General features: G+C 41.5%; 1 protein-coding gene across 3 annotated transcripts in view; it reads left to right on the forward strand.

Annotated features, from left to right (window-relative positions):
- The first annotated feature begins 6,344 nt into the window (after window positions 1–6,344).
- The window catches only part of noc3l (NOC3-like DNA replication regulator), a 62,276-nt gene continuing 46,859 nt past the window's right edge, over window positions 6,345–21,761 (forward strand). For 2 of the 3 annotated variants that reach the window (XM_078566003.1, XM_078566004.1), the window contains exons 1-4: window positions 6,345–6,632; window positions 11,469–11,676; window positions 15,470–15,596; window positions 20,670–20,827. In XM_078566003.1, coding sequence (XP_078422129.1) covers window positions 6,624–6,632; window positions 11,469–11,676; window positions 15,470–15,596; window positions 20,670–20,827 — 502 coding nt within the window. In that variant the 5' untranslated portion in view covers window positions 6,345–6,623. The remainder of the gene's footprint in view (window positions 6,633–11,468; window positions 11,677–15,469; window positions 15,597–20,669; window positions 20,828–21,761) is intronic. The other variant, XM_078566005.1, reaches the window with a different exon arrangement.

Below are 21,761 nucleotides of genomic sequence, written 5' to 3' on the forward strand. Positions count from 1 at the left end.
GTTAAAAATGAACATGATTATACACTTTGTAAACACAAACTCATTGGAACTGTCAAGTTGTAAAAGAACTGTTCAGCTGTCCAATAACTGTCTAGCTGTCCAGGAACGTTCCAGCTGTCAAGGATATGTTAAGGAGCTGTCCAGCTGTCAAGGATATGTCCAGCTGTCAAGGAGCTGTCCAGGAATTGTCCAGCTGTCAAGGAACTTCCAGCTGTCCAGCTTTCAAATCAAAGCTGTCTAAGCTATCCAGGTAGTGTCAAAGTTATCCAGGAAGTGTCAAAGCTATCAAGGAACTGTCCAAGGATACAAGATGAGTTGGCATAGTGGGGGTAAGGGAAAAGGGTGGCAGGTGGGAGGCATGGATTGGCACCAAGTTGGCATAGGGGCCAGGGGGGTCAATAGAGGGTAACTAAGTTGGCACAGGAGTGTGAGGACCATGGGGGTGAGTGGGGGCATCGGTTGGCATTGGTCTCCATGGATGGGCCATAGGGAGTCTGTGGGGTGGGTGAGGAGTGAGAGCTTGAGGGATGTTTTTGTTTTATTATTTTTTTTTATCTATTTCAACACAGTGCCGGGGCACAGAGGCAGGCCTTGCGCCCAGCCTGCTTCCTCACCCAGTCGATTTGTTCTGGGGTTGCCTGTCCCAACTTGTTTTCCAGGCTCCCTTGACTGAAAATCCAACCTGCAGGCAAACATTTTTAAAGGTTGGGTTCACCGCGCCAGGAAATCACCCAGGGATGAAAATCTGGGCCCTAGACTTTGATGCACAGGGCACAATTTCAAATTTACGGGTGACACAAAACTTGGAAATTTGTGAATTGTGAGGAGGATAGAGCAGATCTTCAAGAGGACTCAGACTGGTTGGTGGAATGGGTGAACAAGTAACAGGTTAAATTTAATGCCGATAAGTGTGAAGTGATATATTTTAGTTGAAAGAACAATGAGATAATATAGTGTAAAAGGTACAATTCTAAAGGGAGTGCAGGAGCAAAGGGACTTGAGAGTATTTGTGCACAAATCAATGAAGGTGGCAGGACAGGTTGAGAGAGTGGTTAATAAAGCATACAGGATCTTGGGCTTTATAAGTAGGGGCATAGAGTACATAGAGTACAAAAACAAGGAAGTTATGATGGACCTGTATAAAACCCTGGTTCAGCCTCAAAGGGAGTGGCACAACTTTAATGCCATGAAGGACAAATTCCTGGAATGTATACAAGATGGTTTTCCAGAACAGTATGTTGAGGAACCAACTAAAGAATGGGCTATCTTAGATCTAGATTTTACAATGAGACAGGGCTAATTAATAATCTCATTGTTAAGGAGCTTTTAGGGAAGAGTGACCGTTAAATGATATGATTTTACATCAACTTTGAAAGTGACACAGTTCAATCTGGAACTTAAATCTAATGGGTCTTAAATCTAAACAAAAGAAACTATGAAGTTATGAGGGGTAAGTTGGCTGTGGTAGATTAGGAAACTACATTAAAAGGTTAGGCAGTGGACAGGCAATGGCTAGCATTTAAAGAATCAATACATGGTTTACAACAAATTTACATTCCATTAAGGTACAAAAACCCAGCTGGAAAAGTGATCCAACCACGGCTAACAAGAGAAGTTAAGGATTGTATTAAAGGAAGAGGCCTATAGGTTACCAAAATAAGTTGTAAGTCTGAGGATTGGGAGTATTTTACATTTCAGCAAAGGAGGACTAAAATATGATGAAGAAAGGGAAAACAGAATTTGAGAGTAAACATAAAAATAGACCATAAAAGCTTTTGTTGGTATGAAAAAAGTAAAAGATTAACAAAGATGAATGTGGCTCCATTGCAGGCAGAGATAGGAAAAATTATGATGGGGAATAAGGACGTGGCAGAGAAATTAAACAAATAATTTATCTGCCTTCACAGAGGAAGATACAATAAACCTCCCAGAAATACTAGAGAACCAAGCGACTAGCGAGATTGAGGACCTGAAAGAAATTAGAATTAGTAAAAAAAATAGTACTGGAGAAACTAATGGGACTGAAAGTTAGTAAATCCCCTGGATCCGATTATCTACTTCCCAGAGTTTTGAAAGTGGTGGCTGTAGAGATAGTGGATGCATTGATGATCATTCTCCAAGATTCTATAGATTCTGGAATAGTTGCTGCAGATCGGAAAGTAGAAAATGTAATCCCACGATATAAGAAAGGAGGGAGAGAAAAAACTTTGTTAGGAAAAACAGAAATGCAGTGCATTTCTTAAATGGTGAGAGGTTGAGAAGTGTTGATGTCAGAAGTTACTGGATGTCCTTGTTCATAAGTCACTGAAAGCTAACATGCAGGTTCAACAAGCAATTGGCCTTTATTGCAAGAGGATTTGAGTTCAGGAATAAATAGGTTTTGTTGCAGTTACATAGAGCTGTGGTGAGACCACACCTGGAGTATTGTGTACAGTCTTGATCTCCTTACTTAAGGAAAGATAAACTTGCCACAGAGGGAGTGCAACAAAGGTTCACCAGACTGATTCCTGTGATGGTGGGATTGTCCTTTGAGGAGAGATTGAGGAGACTGGACCTGTATTCTCTAGAGTTTAGATGAATGAGAGGTGATCTCACTGAAGCATACAAAATCCTTACAGTGCTCAATAGGGTAGATGCTGGAAGGATGTTTCTCCTGGCTAGGAGGAATTTCTTCACTCAGTGGCTGGTGAATCTTTGGAATTCTCTACCCCAGAGGGCTGTGGAGGCTCAGTCATTGAGTACGCTTAAGACAAAGATTGGTAGATTTCTACATATTAAAGACATCAAGGGATATGGGGATAGTGTGGGAAAATAGCATTGAGGTAGAAGATCAGCCATGATCTAGTTGAATGGTGGAGTAGGCTCAAGGGGCTGAGTGGTCTACTCCTGCTCTTATGTTCCTAATTCTGGACACCACACTTTAGGAAAGATGTGAAGGCATCAGAGAGTGTGCAGAATAGATTCACGAGAATGTCTCCAGAATGAAGAAGTTCAGCTACCTGGATTGGGGAAGCTGGGGTGTTGTCCTTGGACAAGAGATTAAGAGGAGATTTGATAGAGGTATTCAAAATTATGAGGGGTCAGGACAGGGTAGATGGGGAGGAACTGTGCCCACTGGTGAGAGGGTCAAGAACCAGAGGGCACTAATTTAAGCTGAATGGCAAAAGAAGCAACAGTGACATGAGGAACATTGTTTTTTTACGCAACACTTGGTTATAATCTATATGCTCTGCCTGAAGAGGCGGTGGGGCGGATTCAACCGTGGCCCTTCAAAAGAGAATTGGATAATTATCTAAAGTGAAAAATTTGCAGGCCTAAGGGGAAAAGACAGCTGAGTTCCTCTTGCAAAGAGCTGGCAGAGACATGACGAGTCAAATGGCCTCCTTCTGTGCTGTAAACGTTCTATGACTTGCTGATGCTCTGAGGAAGAATCGTTGAATTGCATGCTAAACCCTGAAGAAATACTGGGGTGGAAATTCAAGTATATGCTAAAGTCTGGGCCCAAGTGCCTTCCAAAATTGGACCTAGGGCCTCATTTCAATGGAGCTTAGCAGTCGGCACCTATCACACCTCCAGAAGCAGCTCAACTGACTTTCAGAATCAAATTTCTGTCTGCTGCATTGCTGATAAATCATGCAAGGTGAAGGTTGAGAAAAATGCAAAAGATCCCAGCATGGGCTAGCAGTGCCCCAGAGTAATAGCTCTACCAGTGGTGAAGTTTTGGAATAAGAAGTTTCCCTACTGTTTATTGGTGAATTCTTATTGAGACACACAAAGGCAAAACCAGGAAATACAAATTAGATTTAAATTGTGCATAAAAAGCAGAATAAAGATTGGAATATACATATGGGATTAAGAGAGATGAAAGAAACGGAGACAGAATTTTTTTTTTTATTTTTAAGAGAAATTTCCAACACTAGCTTCTGAAGGAATAAGGCTTCATACTTGTAAAATTAAATTTTCAGAGCCAGAGAGATTATTTCACAGTAATTTTTTTTCATTCATGAGATGTGGGCATTGCTGGCTAGGCCAGCATTTATTGCCCATCCCTAACTGCCTTTGAGAAGGTGGTGGTGAGCTGCCTTCTTGAACCGCTGCAGTCCATGTGGTATTAGTATACTCACCGTGCTGTTAGGAAGTTGCAAGATTTTGACCCAGTGACAATGAAGGAACGGCGATATATTTCCAAGTCAGGGTGGTGAGTGTCTTGGGGGGAAACTTGGTGTTCCCATGTGTCTGCGGCCATTGTCCTTCTAGATAGTACTGGTCATGGATTTGGAAGGTGCTAAGGAGGCTTGGTGAGTTCCTGCAGTGCATCTTGTAGATGGTACACACTGCTGCCACTATGTGGTGATGGAGGGAGTAAATATTTGTGGATGGGGTGCCAATCAAGCGGGCTGCTTTGTCCTGGATGGTGTCAAGCTTCTTGAGTGTTGTTGAAGCTGCACTCATCCAGGCAAGTGGAGAGTATTCCATCACACTGCTGACTTGTGCCTTGTATATTATGGACAGGCTTTGGGGATTCAGGAGGTGAGTTACCCACCCCAGGATTCCTACCTCTGACCTGTTCTTGTAGCCACAGTATTTATATGGTTAGTCCAGTTCAGTTTCTGGTCAATGGTAACTCCCAGGACTTTGATAGTGGGGGATTCAGTGATGGTAATGGCATTGAATGTCAAGGGGCGTTGGTTAGATTCTCTCTTGTTGGAGATGGTCTTGCCTGGCATTTGTGTAGCATGAAAGTTACTTGCTACTTGTTAGCCTGGGTATTGTTCAGATCTTGCTGCATTTGGACATGGACTGTTTCAGTATCTGAGGAGTTGTGAATGGTTCCAAACATTGTGCAATTATCAGCGAATGTCCCGCTTCTGACCTTATGATGGAAGGAAGGTCATTGATGAAGCAGCTGAAGATGCTTGGGCCTAGGACACTACCCTGAGGAACTCCTACAGTGATGTCCTGGAACTGAGATGATTGACCTCCAACAACCACAACCATCTTCTTTGTACCAGGTATGGCTCCAACCAGTGGAGAATTTTCCCCCTGGTTCCCATTGACTCCAGTTTTGCTAGGCTTCTTAATGCCACACTTGGTCAAATGCTCCCTTGATGTCAAGGGCAGTCACTCGACCTCAGGTTTTTATTATTACTCAACGTATGATGAAAAATTAACTTATTCCTGATGTTCCAGCTCTAACTTTTTCTGTCATCTTTATAGGGAAACTAGTGGGCCATTAATCAAGTTACCGCAGTTCATGCCATTGTATTCATTTCAATGCCAAGTCTATCAGAGATCTGCAAAGGGAGGACTGCACAAGCACGCTGTGAAGGAGCAGGGTATTTGACAGCAATTTGTCAATGTCCATGTTTAAATACAAATGATTGGACGCTAGAAGTTTGTTGTCTGTTAGCCTCCCTTTTATTCCCCCATGTAAAGCTCCTGCCCCCACACCTCCAGTAAAAGCAGATGCAAATGACGGCTTTTGATTGCAAATGCAAAAGATGAACAGTTTTTGAAATGCCTAAAAAATATACCAATGCTTGGGTATCTGACACTGAGATATCACAGCAGCACAAATTGTCAAAGAGTAGATTCTGCTTTGTGATTTCTTCCCCAGAGATAATGTCCTGGTGACAGAGCACTCCACTGAGGCAGATGTACCCTGAAGAAGAAAAAGCAGTTTGGATCTCATTCTAAAATTCTAGGTTCATCCAACATTAGCTCTGATTTTTTTTCCAATAATTTATATAGATTTTTCTTTTCCCACCTATTTCCATTATTTTTAAATGTATTTCCATCCATTGTTTTATCTCTACCTTTTAGCCTTTTTCGATTCCTTCACCCCCACCCCCACTAGGGCTATCTGTACCTTGCTTGTCCTGCTTTCTACCCTTAATTAGCACATTCCTTAGATAATATCACCACCTTCAACACCTCTTTGTCCTTTTGTCTGTGACATCTTTTGGTTATCTCCACCTATCACTGGCCCTCTATCCAGCTCTACCTGTCCCATCCCCCCTTAAACCAGTTTATATTTCACCTCTCCTATTTTTACTTAGTTCTGTTGAAGAGTCATACGGACTCGAAACGTTAACTGTGTTCCTCTCCGCAGATGCTGCCAGACCTGCTGAGTTTTTCCGGGTATTTTTATTTTTGTTTCTGATTTTTTTCTAATCTGCTTTCTGAATGGTCATGGCAGCCGAAGGCAGTACCGCTGTCAAACTTCTTAGGCAGTTTTAAAACCTCGGTCTTTTGTCTTCAGATGCTCCACAAAAAAAACGCCTGTTTTGTCTCCGAACACTGGCCCCTTTTTTCAATTGCTTTAAAGCAATTCCTACCGCTCCGACATGTTGCAGAGAAATGCCAAGAGTATCGGTCCTCCAAGGAGCAGCTCTGGTCCTCCGGCGGAGGGGGGGGGAACGTTCGGCGTGGCGCCGCTCTTGGCGGCCCTTGTCATTGTTGGCACCTCCGTGGAGCAGGCGGCACGTGTGGATGGTGATTCCAAACCGTTTGTCTAAAGAGAAACTTCCAGAGAGCGGGCGACAGGAATCGAGAGGCCTCTGCGCCGGACCGCTGGCGGTTGAAATTTGGGAAGCCGGCCGAGCGAGGAGAGTCGGTGGATCATGGGGCCGGTAAGGGAGCGGAGGGGGCCGGGGGCCGGTAAGGGAGCGGAGGGGGCCGGTAAGGGAGCGGAGGGGGTCGGGGGCCGGTAGGGGAGCGGAGGGGGCCGGGGGCCGGTAAGGGAGCGGAGGGGGCCGGTAAGGGAGCGGAGGGGGTCGGGGGCCGGTAAGGGAGCGGAGGGGGCCGGGGGCCGGTAAGGGAGCGGAGGGGGCCGGTAAGGGAGCGGAGGGGGCCGGTAAGGGAGCGGAGGGGTCCGGGGGGAGCGGAGGGGGCCGGGGGCCGGGTCTGCAGTGAGTCCCGGGAATGACAGGCAGGATAACGTGTTGCTGCTGCGAGGGACCCCGGGGACACATCACCGGGTCCGTCCCATATTAAATCTGAAAGTTACCGTGTACCAGCCAACAATCCTGAGGGTTCACTCCTTTAAACAGCAAATAGAGAACCTGGCTAATTGCTCACTTATTACAAACTAATTATACTTCAACATTTTTAGAAATATATTTCCAGAGGAAAAGAGCCTCCTCTCAACTGGCAAATACTTAATGAGGAGGCTTGCGCCAGGAAGCACCTTTTATAAGTTAAAATTAATTTATTTTAACCTGAAGCTTTTTAAAAGTTTAATCCAGTTAAAAAGCAAAATCTATAACTTTTTAGCACATGTTATCTAACTTTAAATATCACTTGTTAGTGATTTATGTGATCATAATTATATTTTTAAGCAGTTGCTTTATGCAGTTTTTGGGGTGCAGTGATAGTGAGCCATGGCCACAGCTGCCTGCTGTTTTCTGCCCCCCTACATCGTGCTGCTGGGCCTTGCTGCAGCTGAATCTGGGAGGGAATCTCTCCCCCCGCCCCCCCAACCCCCCTTCAAAGCAACCAAAATTCTCGCCATGGTGATGTCAGTGGATTCATAGAATCATGTAGAATGGTTACAGTCCATCATGTCTGTGCTGACTATTTGAAAGAGCATTCACCTAGTGCCTGTACGTTTTTCCTTTTCAGATAATTCAATCCCCTTTATGCCTTGATTGAATCTGTCTCCAACACACTGTCAGACAGTGCATTCCAGATCCTAATCACTTGCACATGAAAAAGTTTTCTTCATGTTGGCATTTTTGCCACTTACCTGAAATCTGTTCTTGATCTTTCCGCCAATTTTGTGAACTTTTCTCCCTATATACTCTGTCCAGACCCCTCGTGGTTCTGAATACCTCTATCAAATTTCCTCTTAACCTTCTCTCCTCTCAGAAAGACAATCCCAACTTCTTCAATCTATTACATAGACTGAAGTTCCTCATCCCTGGAACCATTCTTGTGAGCCTTTTCTGTAACCTCTCTAATATCATCACAGCCTTCCTAAAGTGCGATGCCCAGACCTGTGTTATATACAGCTTTAACATAATTTTCTTCCTTTTGTACTGTATGCCCCTATTGATAAAGCCCAGGATCTGTATGCTTTAGTAACTGCTCTGTCACCCTGTCCTGCTATGTTTAATGACTTGTGCACATATACACCCAGGTCCCTCTGCTCCTGCACCCCTTTTAGAATTGCATCCTTCATCTTATATTGTCTCTGTTCTTTCTACGAAAAGAAATTACTTCACACTTCAGTGCATTAAATTTGTTTTGCCACTTGTCTGCTCGTTCCATCAACCTGTCTATGTTGTTTTGAAGTTCTACACTATCCTCCTCACAGTTCACAATACTTCCAAGTTTTGTGTCGTCTTCAGTTTTTGAAACTCTGCCCTATACACCAGGGTCAAGATCATTAATATATCAGGAAGAGCAGTAATCCTAACACCAACTGTGGAACTCCACTATAAACCTTCAAGTCTGAAAAATAACTTAACCAATATGCTTTGTTTCATGTCACTCAGCCAATTTCATATTGACGTTGCTACTGTCCCTTATATTCCATAAGCTGTAACTTGCACACAGGTCTGTTGTTCGGCACTTTACCAAATGCCTTTTGGACGTCCATGTACACCACTTAACAGCATTGCCCTCATCAGCCCTCTCTGTCACCTCTTCAAAAAAACTTCAAGTTAGTTAAACACAATTTGCCCTTAAATTGTGTGATAGCTTTCCTTAATTAACCTGCATTTATTTTTTCTAGAAACATAAGGTTAAACCTGCTGGCCTGTAGTTACTCAACTTATCTTTACACCCTTTTTTGAACAAGATTATAACATTTACAATTCTCCAGTCCTCAGGCACCACCCCTGAGTCTAAAGAAAGAGGAAAATTATGGCTAGTGCCACCACAGCTTTCAGTCTCACCTCCTTCAGTATCCTTGGATGCACCTCGTCCACTCGTGCCTTATCAACTTTGGGTTGTAACTTCCAAGCTCCGGGGAAGTGTATGTGGGGGTACTTCAGATGTGCTGGGGTACCCCATCCCCAAGCGTTTTGAGTGTGTGTAAAAGAAACTAACCCTTTCCGTTTACCCTATCTCGAGCTTGCTGTGGGGTTATTAACAGAAATTGGATCATACCAAAACTGAGTTGTTGGGAAACAGGTCACTATTTGCAAAGGGGGAAATCAAAAATTTAAAACACCTTTCTGTTTACAGATGAGAAGAGAAATCAGGGCTGTTTAAATTAAACCCCCTCATGTCCGTAACAATAAAGATTGCACAGGCCTCTGACCCCCCCTCCCACAAACCCCCACCCCACAACCCTCTTCCACCTCCTCCCTCCCCCAAGGCCTGACCCAACCTGATCCTGATCTGGTTCCCCTCCTCAGGCCCAGCCTGACTCGCCTCCTCCACCTCCACCCCCCCCCCCCCCCAACTGCAGACCAGGGTTTACAAATGTCAGAACTTCCTCCTTCCTCCTCTTTACCATGACCCGGGTAGCAGCATCTTCCTTGATGGATGCAAAGTATTCATTTACTATCTCAGACATGCCCCTTGCCTCCAGACGCAAGTCCCATTTTTGGTCCCGAATCAGCCCTACTCTTTTTAACCTCCTTTTTACTATTTATGTGCCTGTAGAAGACTTTTGAATTTCCTTTTATATTAGCTGCCAGTCTCTTCTCATACTCTCTTATTGCTTCTCTCATTTGCTTTTTCAATTCCCTTCTGAACCTTTTATATTAAGCCTGGTTCTCTGTTGTATTATCCACCTGACATCTGTCATAAGCATTGTTGTTTTTCTTCATCTTAATTTCTATCCCTTTTGTCACCTAGGGAGCTCTGAATTTGTTTGCCCTTTTCCCCTTTCTGGAACTATACCTTGATTGTGCCAAAATATCTCCTGTTTGATGGCAGCCCATTGTTCACTTACAGTTTTTCCTTCCAACCTTTAATTCCAGTTTATCTGGGTCAGATCCATTCTCACCTCAATTTCCCTTCAGTTAATTATTCTTACTCTGGATTGTTCCTTGTCCTTTTCCAAAGCCAACCTAAAGCTCATGATATTATGATCGCCGTTCCCTAAATGTTTCTCTTCTGACATTTGATCTGCTTTGCCCACCTCAATCCGAAGAACCAGGTCTCTCAATACCTCCTTTCTCGGTGGACTGGAAACACACTGCAGTAGAAAATTCTCCTGCGCACACTCTCAGAACTCTTGCCCGTCTTTGCCCTTTATCACTATCTTAGTCTGTATTCAAATAATTGAAGTCCCCCATTATAACTACTCCAGAATTCTTCACATCTCTAATTTTCTTGAAAATATATTCCTCTACGTCTTTCCCACTATTTGGTGACCTATAGACCACATTGAGCAATATAATTGCAGCTTTTTTGCTCCTTATCTTTAGCCAAATTGGTTCTGTCCTTGACAGCTTCCGCCCCTCTGGGACATTCTCTCCCTAATCAATACTGCCACCCCTCCCATTTCCTTCCTATCCTATCTTTCTTGAACACTTTGAATCCAGCAATATTTAATACCCACTCCTGCCCTCTTTGAGCCAGGTCTCTGTTATCGCTACAACATTTTTCCATGTGACTATCTGCACCTGCAACTCGCCAATCTTATTTACCACGCTCCATTCACATCCGTGCAAAGTAACCCCAATTTAGACTTTATTACTTGCCCCCTTATGCTGAACCCACCTAATGCCTTACTGTTTCTATTCTAATACTATCTGTGATTAGTGATTAGATACATGAAATCTGTTCCCTTTCTCCTTTGTACCTCAGGCATTGAGAGTAGTTTTAGTATCCCTATTATTGCATCGGCTGCAATAAAGTCACTGCACAAAATAAAAACCTTCCTGTTCTGTAAGGTTACTGAGTGAATAAACTTGCCGAGACATCTGTCTGTACGTCTAATTTTTAATCTTAAATCAACCATGGCCAGGTCGGGGCAGGCCTGGGCCTGACAGCCCTATCAGGGTTACAAGATGACACCCTTAGACAATGAGCTGTACCAGCGCACCAGATTGAACAAGTGAGAACCCCACAATACCATGATCATCGATGGTCACAGCAAGCACAGCTTCGCTATTAATGGGAACTGACGCTTTGGCCCATATGCAGTGATTCCACAGGCATTACTACAGTGGGATGTTGGAAGCTACAAAGATACCAGTGAGGACAGTCTTGCTCTATTTTACATACTGGAACTCAAAATAGAGATTCTGGTTTTGGGTATGGGTGAGAGAATCCAGAGGCTGTTTATGAAGAGCAAGGGGATTGCTGTGGAGGTACAGAATACGCCAAATGTGCGACCTTCAACTTCCTAACGAGTGAGAAAAGATGCACAGCAGCTGCACTGATCCCACCTCACTACCTCTCTGGAGAGCTGGTGTAACTCACAGCAATGTCTGAGGAACCTTTCTCAAATTATACAGAATAATTAAACTGTGTTTGCGTCAAAAAAAAAATGTCTTCTGTTGCAGAGAAAAAACACAAAGAGAGTTCCAAGTTTTCGCAAGCTGCTGAAAACTAGCAATGTGAAGCTTGCAAATAAATTGAAGAATAAGCAATATAACCAGCAAAGTGCGGCAAAGAAATACAAGAAAGAACAGAAACAGCTTCGACAAGCTGCTCGAGATGTTTCGGCCAAAACGGGAACACCATTGGATCAGCCAAAAAGGAAAAGATCAGGCAAGTTCCATTGCCCCATGGTGACTTATGACTTCAATGCAGCACATAGTATAGGCAGGACCATTGGATTATAGTGGCTGAATAAGTCACGTTCAATTTTTTATTAATGGTATTGTAGGGTTTACTACTGGATTGGCAATTATATTCATGATTCCATCCATGTATTCGTGTAAAAAAGCATATAGAATGACCCTTATCTTTGATCATGTCAATCAAATAGGTACATTTAAAATTGTTAATTTCACTCACTTGAGGATTCAATTCAATCAGTCCATGCTTTAGCTATTTAGTTAGTAGGCGCAATAGTATTGTACTTGCTGTAGTGACAGCTCTGTTCTCATTTCTTCTTTATCACAAAGTAAAAGTGCAAATACTCGGTTCCCATTAATAGTGAAGCCGTGCTTGCTGTGGCCATCAATGATCATGGTATTGTGGGATTCTCGCTTGTTCACTCTGGTGCACTGGTATAGCTCATCGTCTAAGGGTGTCATCTTGTCACCCTGATAGAAGAACAATTTAGTATAAATGAAACGATACAATCATTTGTATGAGAAATAGTTAGTGGGTGTTTGTTTTTTAAATACTGCAAATTGGCATTGTATAACAGTTTTCTAGTTCTATGAAAGCTAAAATAATTTAACTGAGTTCAGTGAAGAGACTTCAAATGATGATTTTGGTTCCTAGACATAGCAAAGAATAATGTTAGAGTTATTCAGTGGCCTGAGTTCGCTGCAGCTAGCAGTGATGGAGCTACACTTACTGTTCAGTACACTTACAGATGCCCCATAGACTTTTATCGGCCTTTTAAGTGGCAGCTTATCGTTGAACATTTGACCCAGTATGTGCCCTCTACAGCGGATTTGTGGCATGTATGAACAAAGCATGCAACAGCATGACTGTTGAGTAGGATTGTAGAATTCATACTGAAACAGAGTCTAAATCAGAAAGTAAAAGTTGAAATATTTAATTTGTTGTAAAATAATGTACAGAAGGCAAATGGGAAAAAAAGATGGGGTTACGAGAGAGACAAAAGCGACAGAAATGAAAAGAAGTTAACCTAATTTTTTTAGAATATCCATCAATAATTCTGAAGGAGTGAGACCAGACATTTGTTAAAAATAATAAAATTTTCATTGCCAGAGAGGCTGTTTGCAAGTTACTGAGACTAATCATGGTAGAATTTGAAATTCAGTTTGAGGGCAAGCAACTCTGGTCTCAAACCAGTGTCTTCAACTTAAATAAGGGCATTTACAGAGGTATGAAGAAAGAGTTGTCTAAAGCAGGCTGGGAAAATAGGCTAAAGGGAAGGTCAGTGGATGAGCAGTAGCAGACATTTAAGCAGATATTTCATAACGCTCAGCAAAAATTTATCCCGGTCAAAAAAAATGGACTCGATGAGAAGGATGAACCACCCATGGTTAACAAAGGTGGCCAAGGGGAGTATCCAATCAAAAACTAAGACATACAAAGTGGCGAAAACTAGTGCTTGGCCAGAATATTGGGAATTTTTTAGGAACTAGCAGCAGATGACTAAGAAGCTAATAAAGAGGGAGAAAATTGATTATGAAAGTATATTGGCAAAAGATATAAAAACAAACAGAGTTTCTATGGGTACATAAAAAGAGAGTAGCTAAAGTGAGTGTGGGATCCTTGGAGGATGCGACTGGAGAATTGATAACAGGGAACAGGGAAATGGCAGATAGTTTGAACCAATATTTTGCATCAGTCTTCACGGTGGAGGACCCTATAAACATTCCAAAGATATCAGATAAGCAAGGAGCTAATGGGAGGAAAGATTTTATAACAGTCTCTGCCATGAGGGACAAAGTATTTGACAAACTAATGGGACTAAAGTCAGACAAGTCACCAGGACTTGATGGCCTGCATCCAAGGGTTTTAAAGGAAGTGGCTGCAGAGATAGCAGAGGCATTGGTGGAAATATTCCAGAACTCACTGGATTCCAGGAGGGTCCCAGCAGATTGGAAAACCTCTAATGTGACACACCTGTTCAAGAAGGGAGGGAGACCAAAACCAGGAAACTATAGGCCAGTCAGCCTAACATCTGTCATTGGGAGAATGCTAGAGTCCATTATTAAGTAAGAAATAGGGCATTTAGAAAAGTTTAACGCAATCAAACATGGTTTTGTGAAAGGGAAATCATGTTTGACAAATTTGCTAGAGTTCTTTGAGAATATAACAAGCAGAGTTGAAAAGAGGAACCAGTAGATGTAGTATATTTGGATTTCCAGAAGACAATCGACAAGGTGCCACATAAAAGGCTATTGCACCAGATAAGAGCTCACAGTATTGGGGGTAACGTATTAGCATGGATTGGTTAACACACAGAAGACAGAGAGTCAGGATTAATGGGTCTCTTTCAAGTTGGAAAGACATAACTAGTGGAGTGCCACAAGGGTCAGTCTTAGGGCCTCAATTATTTACTATCTGTATTGACTTGGAGGAGGGGGCAGAGTGTAATGTATCCAAATTTGCTGATGATACAAAAATAGGTGGGAGGGCATGTTGTGATGAGGACCTAAAGAACCTGCAAGGGGATATAGACAGGTTGAGTGAGTGGGCAAAAACTTGGAAGATGAAGTTTAATGTAGGAAAGTGCGAGGTTATGCACCTTGGTATGAAAAATCAAAAGGCAGACTTATTTAAATGGAGAGAGACTCCAAAAAAGTGCAGCACAGAGGAATCTGGGTGTTCTTGTGCATGAAACACAAAAGTTAGCATACTGGCGCAGCAAGTAATTAAGGCGGCAAATGGAACTTTGGCCTGTATTTCCAGGGGATTGGAGTTTAAAAATAGGGAAGTCTTGTTACAACTGTACAGGGTGTTGGTGAGGACATACCTGGTGTACTGTGTACAGTTTTGGTCCCTGTATTTAAGAAAGGATATACTGGCATTGGAGGCAGTTCAAAAGAGATTCACTAGGCTGATTCCTGGGATGAAGGGGCTCGCTTATCGTGAACAGCTAAACAGGTTAGGTCTTTATTCATTAGATTTTAGAAGAATGAGGGGTGATCTTATTGAAACATACAAGATTCTAAGGGGGCTTGACAGGGTAGATGTTGAGATGATGTTTCCACTAGTGGAGAATCTCGAACTAGGGGACATAGTTACAGAATAAGGGGACACTCATTTAAAACTGAGATGTGAAGGAATTTCTTCTCTGAGGGTAGTAAATGTCTGGAATTCTTTACCTCTAGAGTTCTGGAGGCTAGATCGCTGAAAGTATTTAAAGAGGAGATAGATTTTTGAAATATCGGTGAGCTGAGGGCTATGAGGAACTGGCACGAAAGAGGAGTTGAGGCCTGGGGCAGATCAGCCATGATCTTAGTGAATGGCGGGGCAGGCTTGAAGAGCTGAATGGCCTACTCCTGCTCCTGTTTCTTATGTTCCTATATTCAATCGTGCTTTAAAAAATCATTTAATATTTGAATTACCGGCCCTAACATTTAAGCATGTTTAGTGGGTAACTAGCGGGTAAGTTCAGCAGCTTAGATTTGGCATTGAAATCTAAGCTATCAACAGGCCACTAGAGAAGCAAAGCTTGTGGAAGAGCAGGATAGATTGGACAGCAACATCCAGATTTCTGCATTTAACTGCATGTGTGCAGACTCTGGAACTTGCTGTCTGATTTCGTCCATGATAACGGTGAGTGCCGTTAGCATCACTGTTATTACTTCAAGATTCGTGACATTGTCTTGTACACATAGTTCCTGCAAAAATTATCTTGCATCACTGCAAATTATTAACCAGTTGTGTTGTCCATATACATAAATAGATGAAGAAGAAGAAGAGGAAATGGAAGAGGATGTTCTTCCTTTAGATATGCTAGAGGATGATGACTTAGAATATATGCAAAGCATGGGTCAGAGGGCATTGTTTCTCACCAGGGATCTTCATTCAAGGTAAGATTTTTATAGTTTCATTTTTCACAATTTATTGTACTGATTCACCATATTTCAAAGACAATTGTATGAGCTATTATTGTATCATGAAATTATTACTAAAGTAAATTGAACATAAACACTGGCAGATTTTTGGGTGCAAATAAGCTGCTAGTCCATCATTTTTAAAGGCACTATTGTATTTTTTTCTACTATTTCCGAACTCAATGTGTGATCCTTAATCAGGAGATTGGAATATTTCAGTCTTTGTGCATTTCCACAAATTGTTCTTTGTGTACATCTGACATGATGTCTACTTGAGCAACACTGGAAAGGATCAAGTGCTCAATTGACTTTCCTCTTTTTCTCAGATAATATGGAAAGCACTTTCAAATTTCCTACATCTTTGCAAACATTTATGACTAGCAAGTTAGGATTGGAGAATGATACAGCATTGAAGGAGGCCATTCAACCCATTACGTCTCTTTAGTAGAGCTATCCAATTAGTCCCAATCCCCAACTCTTCCCCATAGCCCTGTATTTTTTTTCCCTTGAAGTATTTATCCAATTCTCTTTTTTGAATGTTACAATTGAACCTCTATCTATCATCCTTTCAGTCAGTTTGAACACCTCTAAGATTAGCAAAAACAAATCTGGGTCCATTACAAGTGGAGTCAGGAGAGTTTATAATGGAGAATAAGGAAATGGCAGAGAGACTAAACAAATACTTTGTGTCTCTTCACGGAGGAAAATATTAAAAACCTGCCAGAAAAGATGGAGAATCAAGGGATTAGTGTAAACAAGGGAACTGCAGAATATTAATATTAGTGAAAAAGAGTACTAGAGAAATTAATGGGACTTAAAATCGATAAATCCCCTGGACCTGATGATCTACACCCGAGTGTTGAAAGAGATGGCTGTAGAGATAGTAGATGTATTGGTGGTCGTCTTCAAAATTCTATAGACTCTGGAATGGTTCCTGTAGATTGGAAGGTGGCAAATGTAACCCCACTATTTAGGAAAGGAGGGAAAACGGGGAACTACAGACCTGTAGTACAAACAGTAGTAGAGAAAATGCTAGAATCTATAATAAAGGATGTGATAACAGGACAGTTTAAAAAATAATGGTCGGATTGGACAGAGTCAACATAGACCTATGAAAGGAAAACCGTGTTTAACAAACCTGTTGGAGTATTTTGAGGATGTGACAAGCCAAATAGTTAAGGGGGAACAGGCGGATGTGGCATGTTTAGATTTTCACGTTTGCAGATGACGCAAAACTAGGTAGAAGTGTGAGCTGTGAGGAGGATGCAAAATTGCTTCAAGGGGATTTGGAGAGGCTAAGTGAGTGGGCAAAAATTTGGCAGATGGAATTCAATGTGTAGAAATGTGAGGTTATCCACTTTGTTAGGAAAAACAGAAATGCAGAGTATTTCTTAAATGGTGAGATGCTGGGAACTTAAAAGGGACTTGTGTATCCTTGTTCATGAGTCACTGGAAGCTAACATGCAGGTACAGCGAGCAATTAAGAAGGCAAATGGTATGCTGGCCTTTATTACAAGAGGATTTGAGCATAGGAGTAAAGATGCATTATTGCAATTATATAGAACCTTCGTGAGACCTCACCTGGAGTATTGTGTGCAGTTTTGGTCTCCTTACCTCAAGAAAGATATACTTGCCATAGAGGGTTTGTAAGGAAGGTTGACTAAATTAATTCCTGAGATGGAGGGATTGCCCTATGAGGAAAGATTAAATTAGACTGGGCCTTTATTCTCTGGAGTTTAGAAGAATGAGAGGTGATCTCATTCAAACATACAAAATTCTTATATGGCTCGACAGGGTTGATGCAGGAAGGATGTTTCCCCTGGCAGAGGGGTCTAGAACCAGGGGACACAGTCTTAAATAAGGGGCAGGCCATTTTGGACTTCACTCAAAGGATGGTGAACCTTTGGAATTCCCTGCCCCAGAGGGCTGTGGAGGCTCAGTCTACATATTAAAAACATCAAGGGGCAGAGAGATAGTGCAGGAAAATGGTAGAAAGTAGAAGATCAGCCATGAAATCATTGAATGGCGGAGTGGGTTTGAAGGGCTGAATGGCCTTCTGCTCCTATTTCTTATGTTCTTAAATGTTCTCTTTACTTCTCTGCTCTAAGGAGAACAACCTAGCTTCTCTACTCCCTTCACATAACTGAAGTCCTCTCATCCCTGGTATTCTATTAAATCTCTTCTGCACCCTCTACAAGGCCTTGACATTCTTATTAAAGTATGGTGTCCAACATTGAACACACTACTCCAGCTAAGGATTAACCAGTATTTCATGAAGATTTAGAATAACTTCCTTGCTTTTGTATTTTATTCCTCTCTTAATAAAGCCAATGATCCCATATGCTTTTTTTTATTAACAGACAACTCAACTTTTCCTGCCACCTTTAAAGATTTGTGTACATAGGCCCCCAGGTGTTTCTGTTCCTGCACTTCCTATAAGAACATAAATCAGAGCAACAGTAGACCTTTGAGTCTGCCCTCAATTCATGACAATCATGGCTGAACTTCAGCTTGAATTTCACTTTCCAGTCCGCTCATAACCCTTGATTCCCTGAGAGACCAAAAATGTAACTGTCTCAGTCTTAAATATACTCAGCCTTCTGGGGTAGAGAAGTTCAAAGATTCACAATCCTTTGAGTGAAGACGTTTCCCCTCATCTGAGTTCTAAATGATTGTTCCCTTATTCTGAGACTGTGCCTCCATGGTCTAACCATGGGGAAACAACCTCACAGTGTCTATCCTGTCAAGCCTCCTCAGAATCTTTTATGTTTCAATAAAATCACCTCTCATTCTTCTAAACTCCAAAGATATAGATCCAAGTTACTCAGCCACGAATCATAGGGCAAGCCTGTCATCCCAGGAACAAATCTAGTGAACCTGACCTGTACTGCCTCCAATGCAAGTATATCATCCCTTAAATCTGGAGACCAAAACTGGGCACTGTCCTGCAGGTATAGTCTTACCAAACCCTGCACAATTGTAGCAAGACTTCTTTATTCTTGTATTCCAATCCCTTTGCAATAAAGGCTAACATGCCATCTGCCTTCCTAATTGCTTGCACTACCTGCATGCTAACTTTTTGGCTTCTTTGCAAGAGTATACCCAAGTCCATCTGAACTTCAACTTTTACAAGTTTCACGCCTTTTCAAAAATATCCTGCTTTTCTATTCTTACTACCAAAGTGAATAACCTTATGCTTTGCCCACATTATACTTGATCCATTCACCTAACCTTTTCATATCTCTTTGCAGCCTCTTTGTTTCTTCCTTGTTTCTTCCTCACAGCTTGCAATCCCTCCTAGCTTTGTATCATCAGAAAACCTAGTTGCATTACTCTCAATATCTTGGTCTAGGTCATTAAAGTAGCTGAGGCATCAGTGCTGATCCTTGCAGTACCTCACTAATCACAGCCTGCCAAGTTGAAAGTACCCTGTTTATCCCTACTCTTTTGCTTCCTATCTGTTAGCCAATCCTCTCATTAATCTGTGCAGAACCTTCTCGGATGCCTTCTGGAAATCCAAGTACATGACATCTACTGGTTCCCCTTTATCTACTGTACTAGTTACATCCTCAAAGGAACTAATAAATTTGTCAAACAGGATTTCCCTTTCATAAAACCATGTTGACGCTGTCTGATCATACTATAATTGTCTGAGTGCTTTGTTAAGACTTTCTTATTAATAGATTCTAGCATGTTTCCAACAATTGATGTCTGGCTAACCATCCTGTTGTTCCCTATTTTCTCTCTCCCTTCTTACTTGGATAGCAATGATGCATTTGCTAACTTCCAATCTGCTGGGACTGTCTAGAATCTAGGATTTTGGAAAATCATAACCAGGGCATCCACTGTTTCTGCAGCTATCTCTTTCAAAACCCTAGGATATAGGCCATCAGGTCTTGGCGATTTGTCAGCTTTTAGTCCCTTAAGTTTCTCCAGTACTTGTTCTCTGATTCCGGACTAACTAGGCCAATCCCTTTTTCAACCCACTGAAGTTAGCCTTCCTTCAGTTAAGTAATTTTATGTTTGATTACACCTTGCCCTTTTTCATAACTGTTCTAAGCTTGGAGATATGATCATTGTTCCCCAAATGCACCCTTACTGAAATATGCTGCAGTTGCCCCACTTCAGCCCCCAGAACTAAATCTAGCATCACTCCCTTCTTTATTAGTCTGAAAATACACTGATCAAGAAAGTTCTCTTGTATACGTTGCAGGAATTTCTCCCCTTTGTTGCCCTTAACACTGTTGTGATCCCAACTGGAGCAATTGAACTTTCCCATTATAGTTACTGTATAGATCTTGCATATTTCTGCCCTGCAAATCCACTCCCCTTTTGCCTTTCTGTTAATAGGTGACTTATATACCCAGTAGTGTAACAATTTCTCTATTATTCCCTAGTTCTAATTAAATACATTCTGCCTTTGGCCACCCAACTACCTCTCTCCTGTGCTACAATATTTTCTATGATCAATACCGCCTTGACCCCTTCATTTTTTTTCCTTCCCTGCCTTGCAGCCAGGAATATTAAGTTCCCAATCCTCTCCTTCTTTGAGCCAGGTCTTATGTCGTGGTCCCATGTGGCTACTTTTGTCTGCAGCTTATCAATCTAATTCGCCACATCCATGTATTCACATAACTGTACTGCAAATCCATCTTGGATTGCTTCACATTTGCCCTTCTCTGAACCCTCCTATTTTTGAACAATCCTTTAATGCTATTCGTCTTTCCTTTGCACCTTGTTTCTCTTCTCCCACATTTCATCCAGTTGCCCAACCCCCTACCAAATTAGTTTCAACCTTCCCCCATAGCAATAGTTAACCCTTCTTTGAGGTTATTTTATATTCAATAATTAAATAAGTTTAGTTTTTGTAAATATAAAGCACTGTAATTAATACCAAGCACTGTCTATGGAATTCCTTTAACTTAATATATTTAGAATGTTTGTCTTTTTATTGTAAGTGCAAATATTTTGTATTTTCTCCACAAATGCTGTTCTCTCTTTTACTCTAAATATTGGCCCTGATTGATGTAATTATTTGTTTTATTGCAGTGAACCAATCCATGTCAAAAAACGGAAGAATGAAAATACAGTGGAACAGTATGAGAAGGTGCCAAGGTATTTACAGAATGAACCTGAGAAGGAACTCATCCACCTATTGCCTATCAAAGACAAACGGGGTATAATTCCTCAATCAATAGAGAGACCAAGTAAGAAAATACTATTTTTATTTGTGCTTCTTTAATGCAAGCTTGATAGCGTTGCATTTTATTTTTACTAAGTGCATTGGTTAAATATAGTGATCACTGACAGATGTAACTCCTGAATCACTGTTGGTCCCCAACACTGAATTCCTTTGTGAAGTATTATTTATTATCATTAAGATTAATATTGTATGGTAAAGTTTAGGTAATGCATGATCTTCAAATTAATGGAGAAAAATTCATTAAATTGTAACATGGTATTGTAAGGGAGTAGCTTCAGGACTACTAGATGGATTAACAATGGAAAAATTGCTTTCTTGGTGATTTGTGTTTTGATTGTAAATTAGGATTTATGTTAGTAATGTGAGAAATACTAATTTTGAAATAAAATTTATATAGATTGTAGCATTGTCAATGTTTTAAAAAAATCCCAATGTGCTTAAATTGGACATTGAACCAACGAGCAGAAATTAAGAAGGGTGGCTAAAAGCTTGATCATAAATGGGAGCTTAAGGATGCTCTGAAAGGAGGTAAGGAAAGGGATAGATGAAGGGGTTTAGAGAGAAATTTCAGAGCATGGGGCCCTTGGTGGCTGAAGGCATGGCAGCCTATGCTGTGGCGAAGAAAGTGGTGGGATGCACAAGATCACAGTAAGGGGAACAAAAGATTGGGGTGAGGTGGTTGTAGCACTGGAGGAGGTTACAAAGATCGCCATGCTGCAATTCAAATATGAGGATGATATCTTTTTGAGGCATTGGGGAACAGGAGCCATTGTAGGTCAGGGAGCATTAGGATAATAGGTGAGCAAGGCTTAATGTGAGGTAGGATATGGGCAGCAGAGAATGAGATGACATTTAAGTATGGAAGTAATCAAGCCTAGCAATATCAAAGTTGCATAAATATTTCAGCAGCAGATAGTCTACCATAGTTTGAAGTAAAC

Source organism: Cetorhinus maximus, chromosome 20, assembly GCF_964194155.1.
Source record: "Cetorhinus maximus chromosome 20, sCetMax3.hap1.1, whole genome shotgun sequence".
NCBI lineage: Eukaryota > Metazoa > Chordata > Chondrichthyes > Lamniformes > Cetorhinidae > Cetorhinus > Cetorhinus maximus.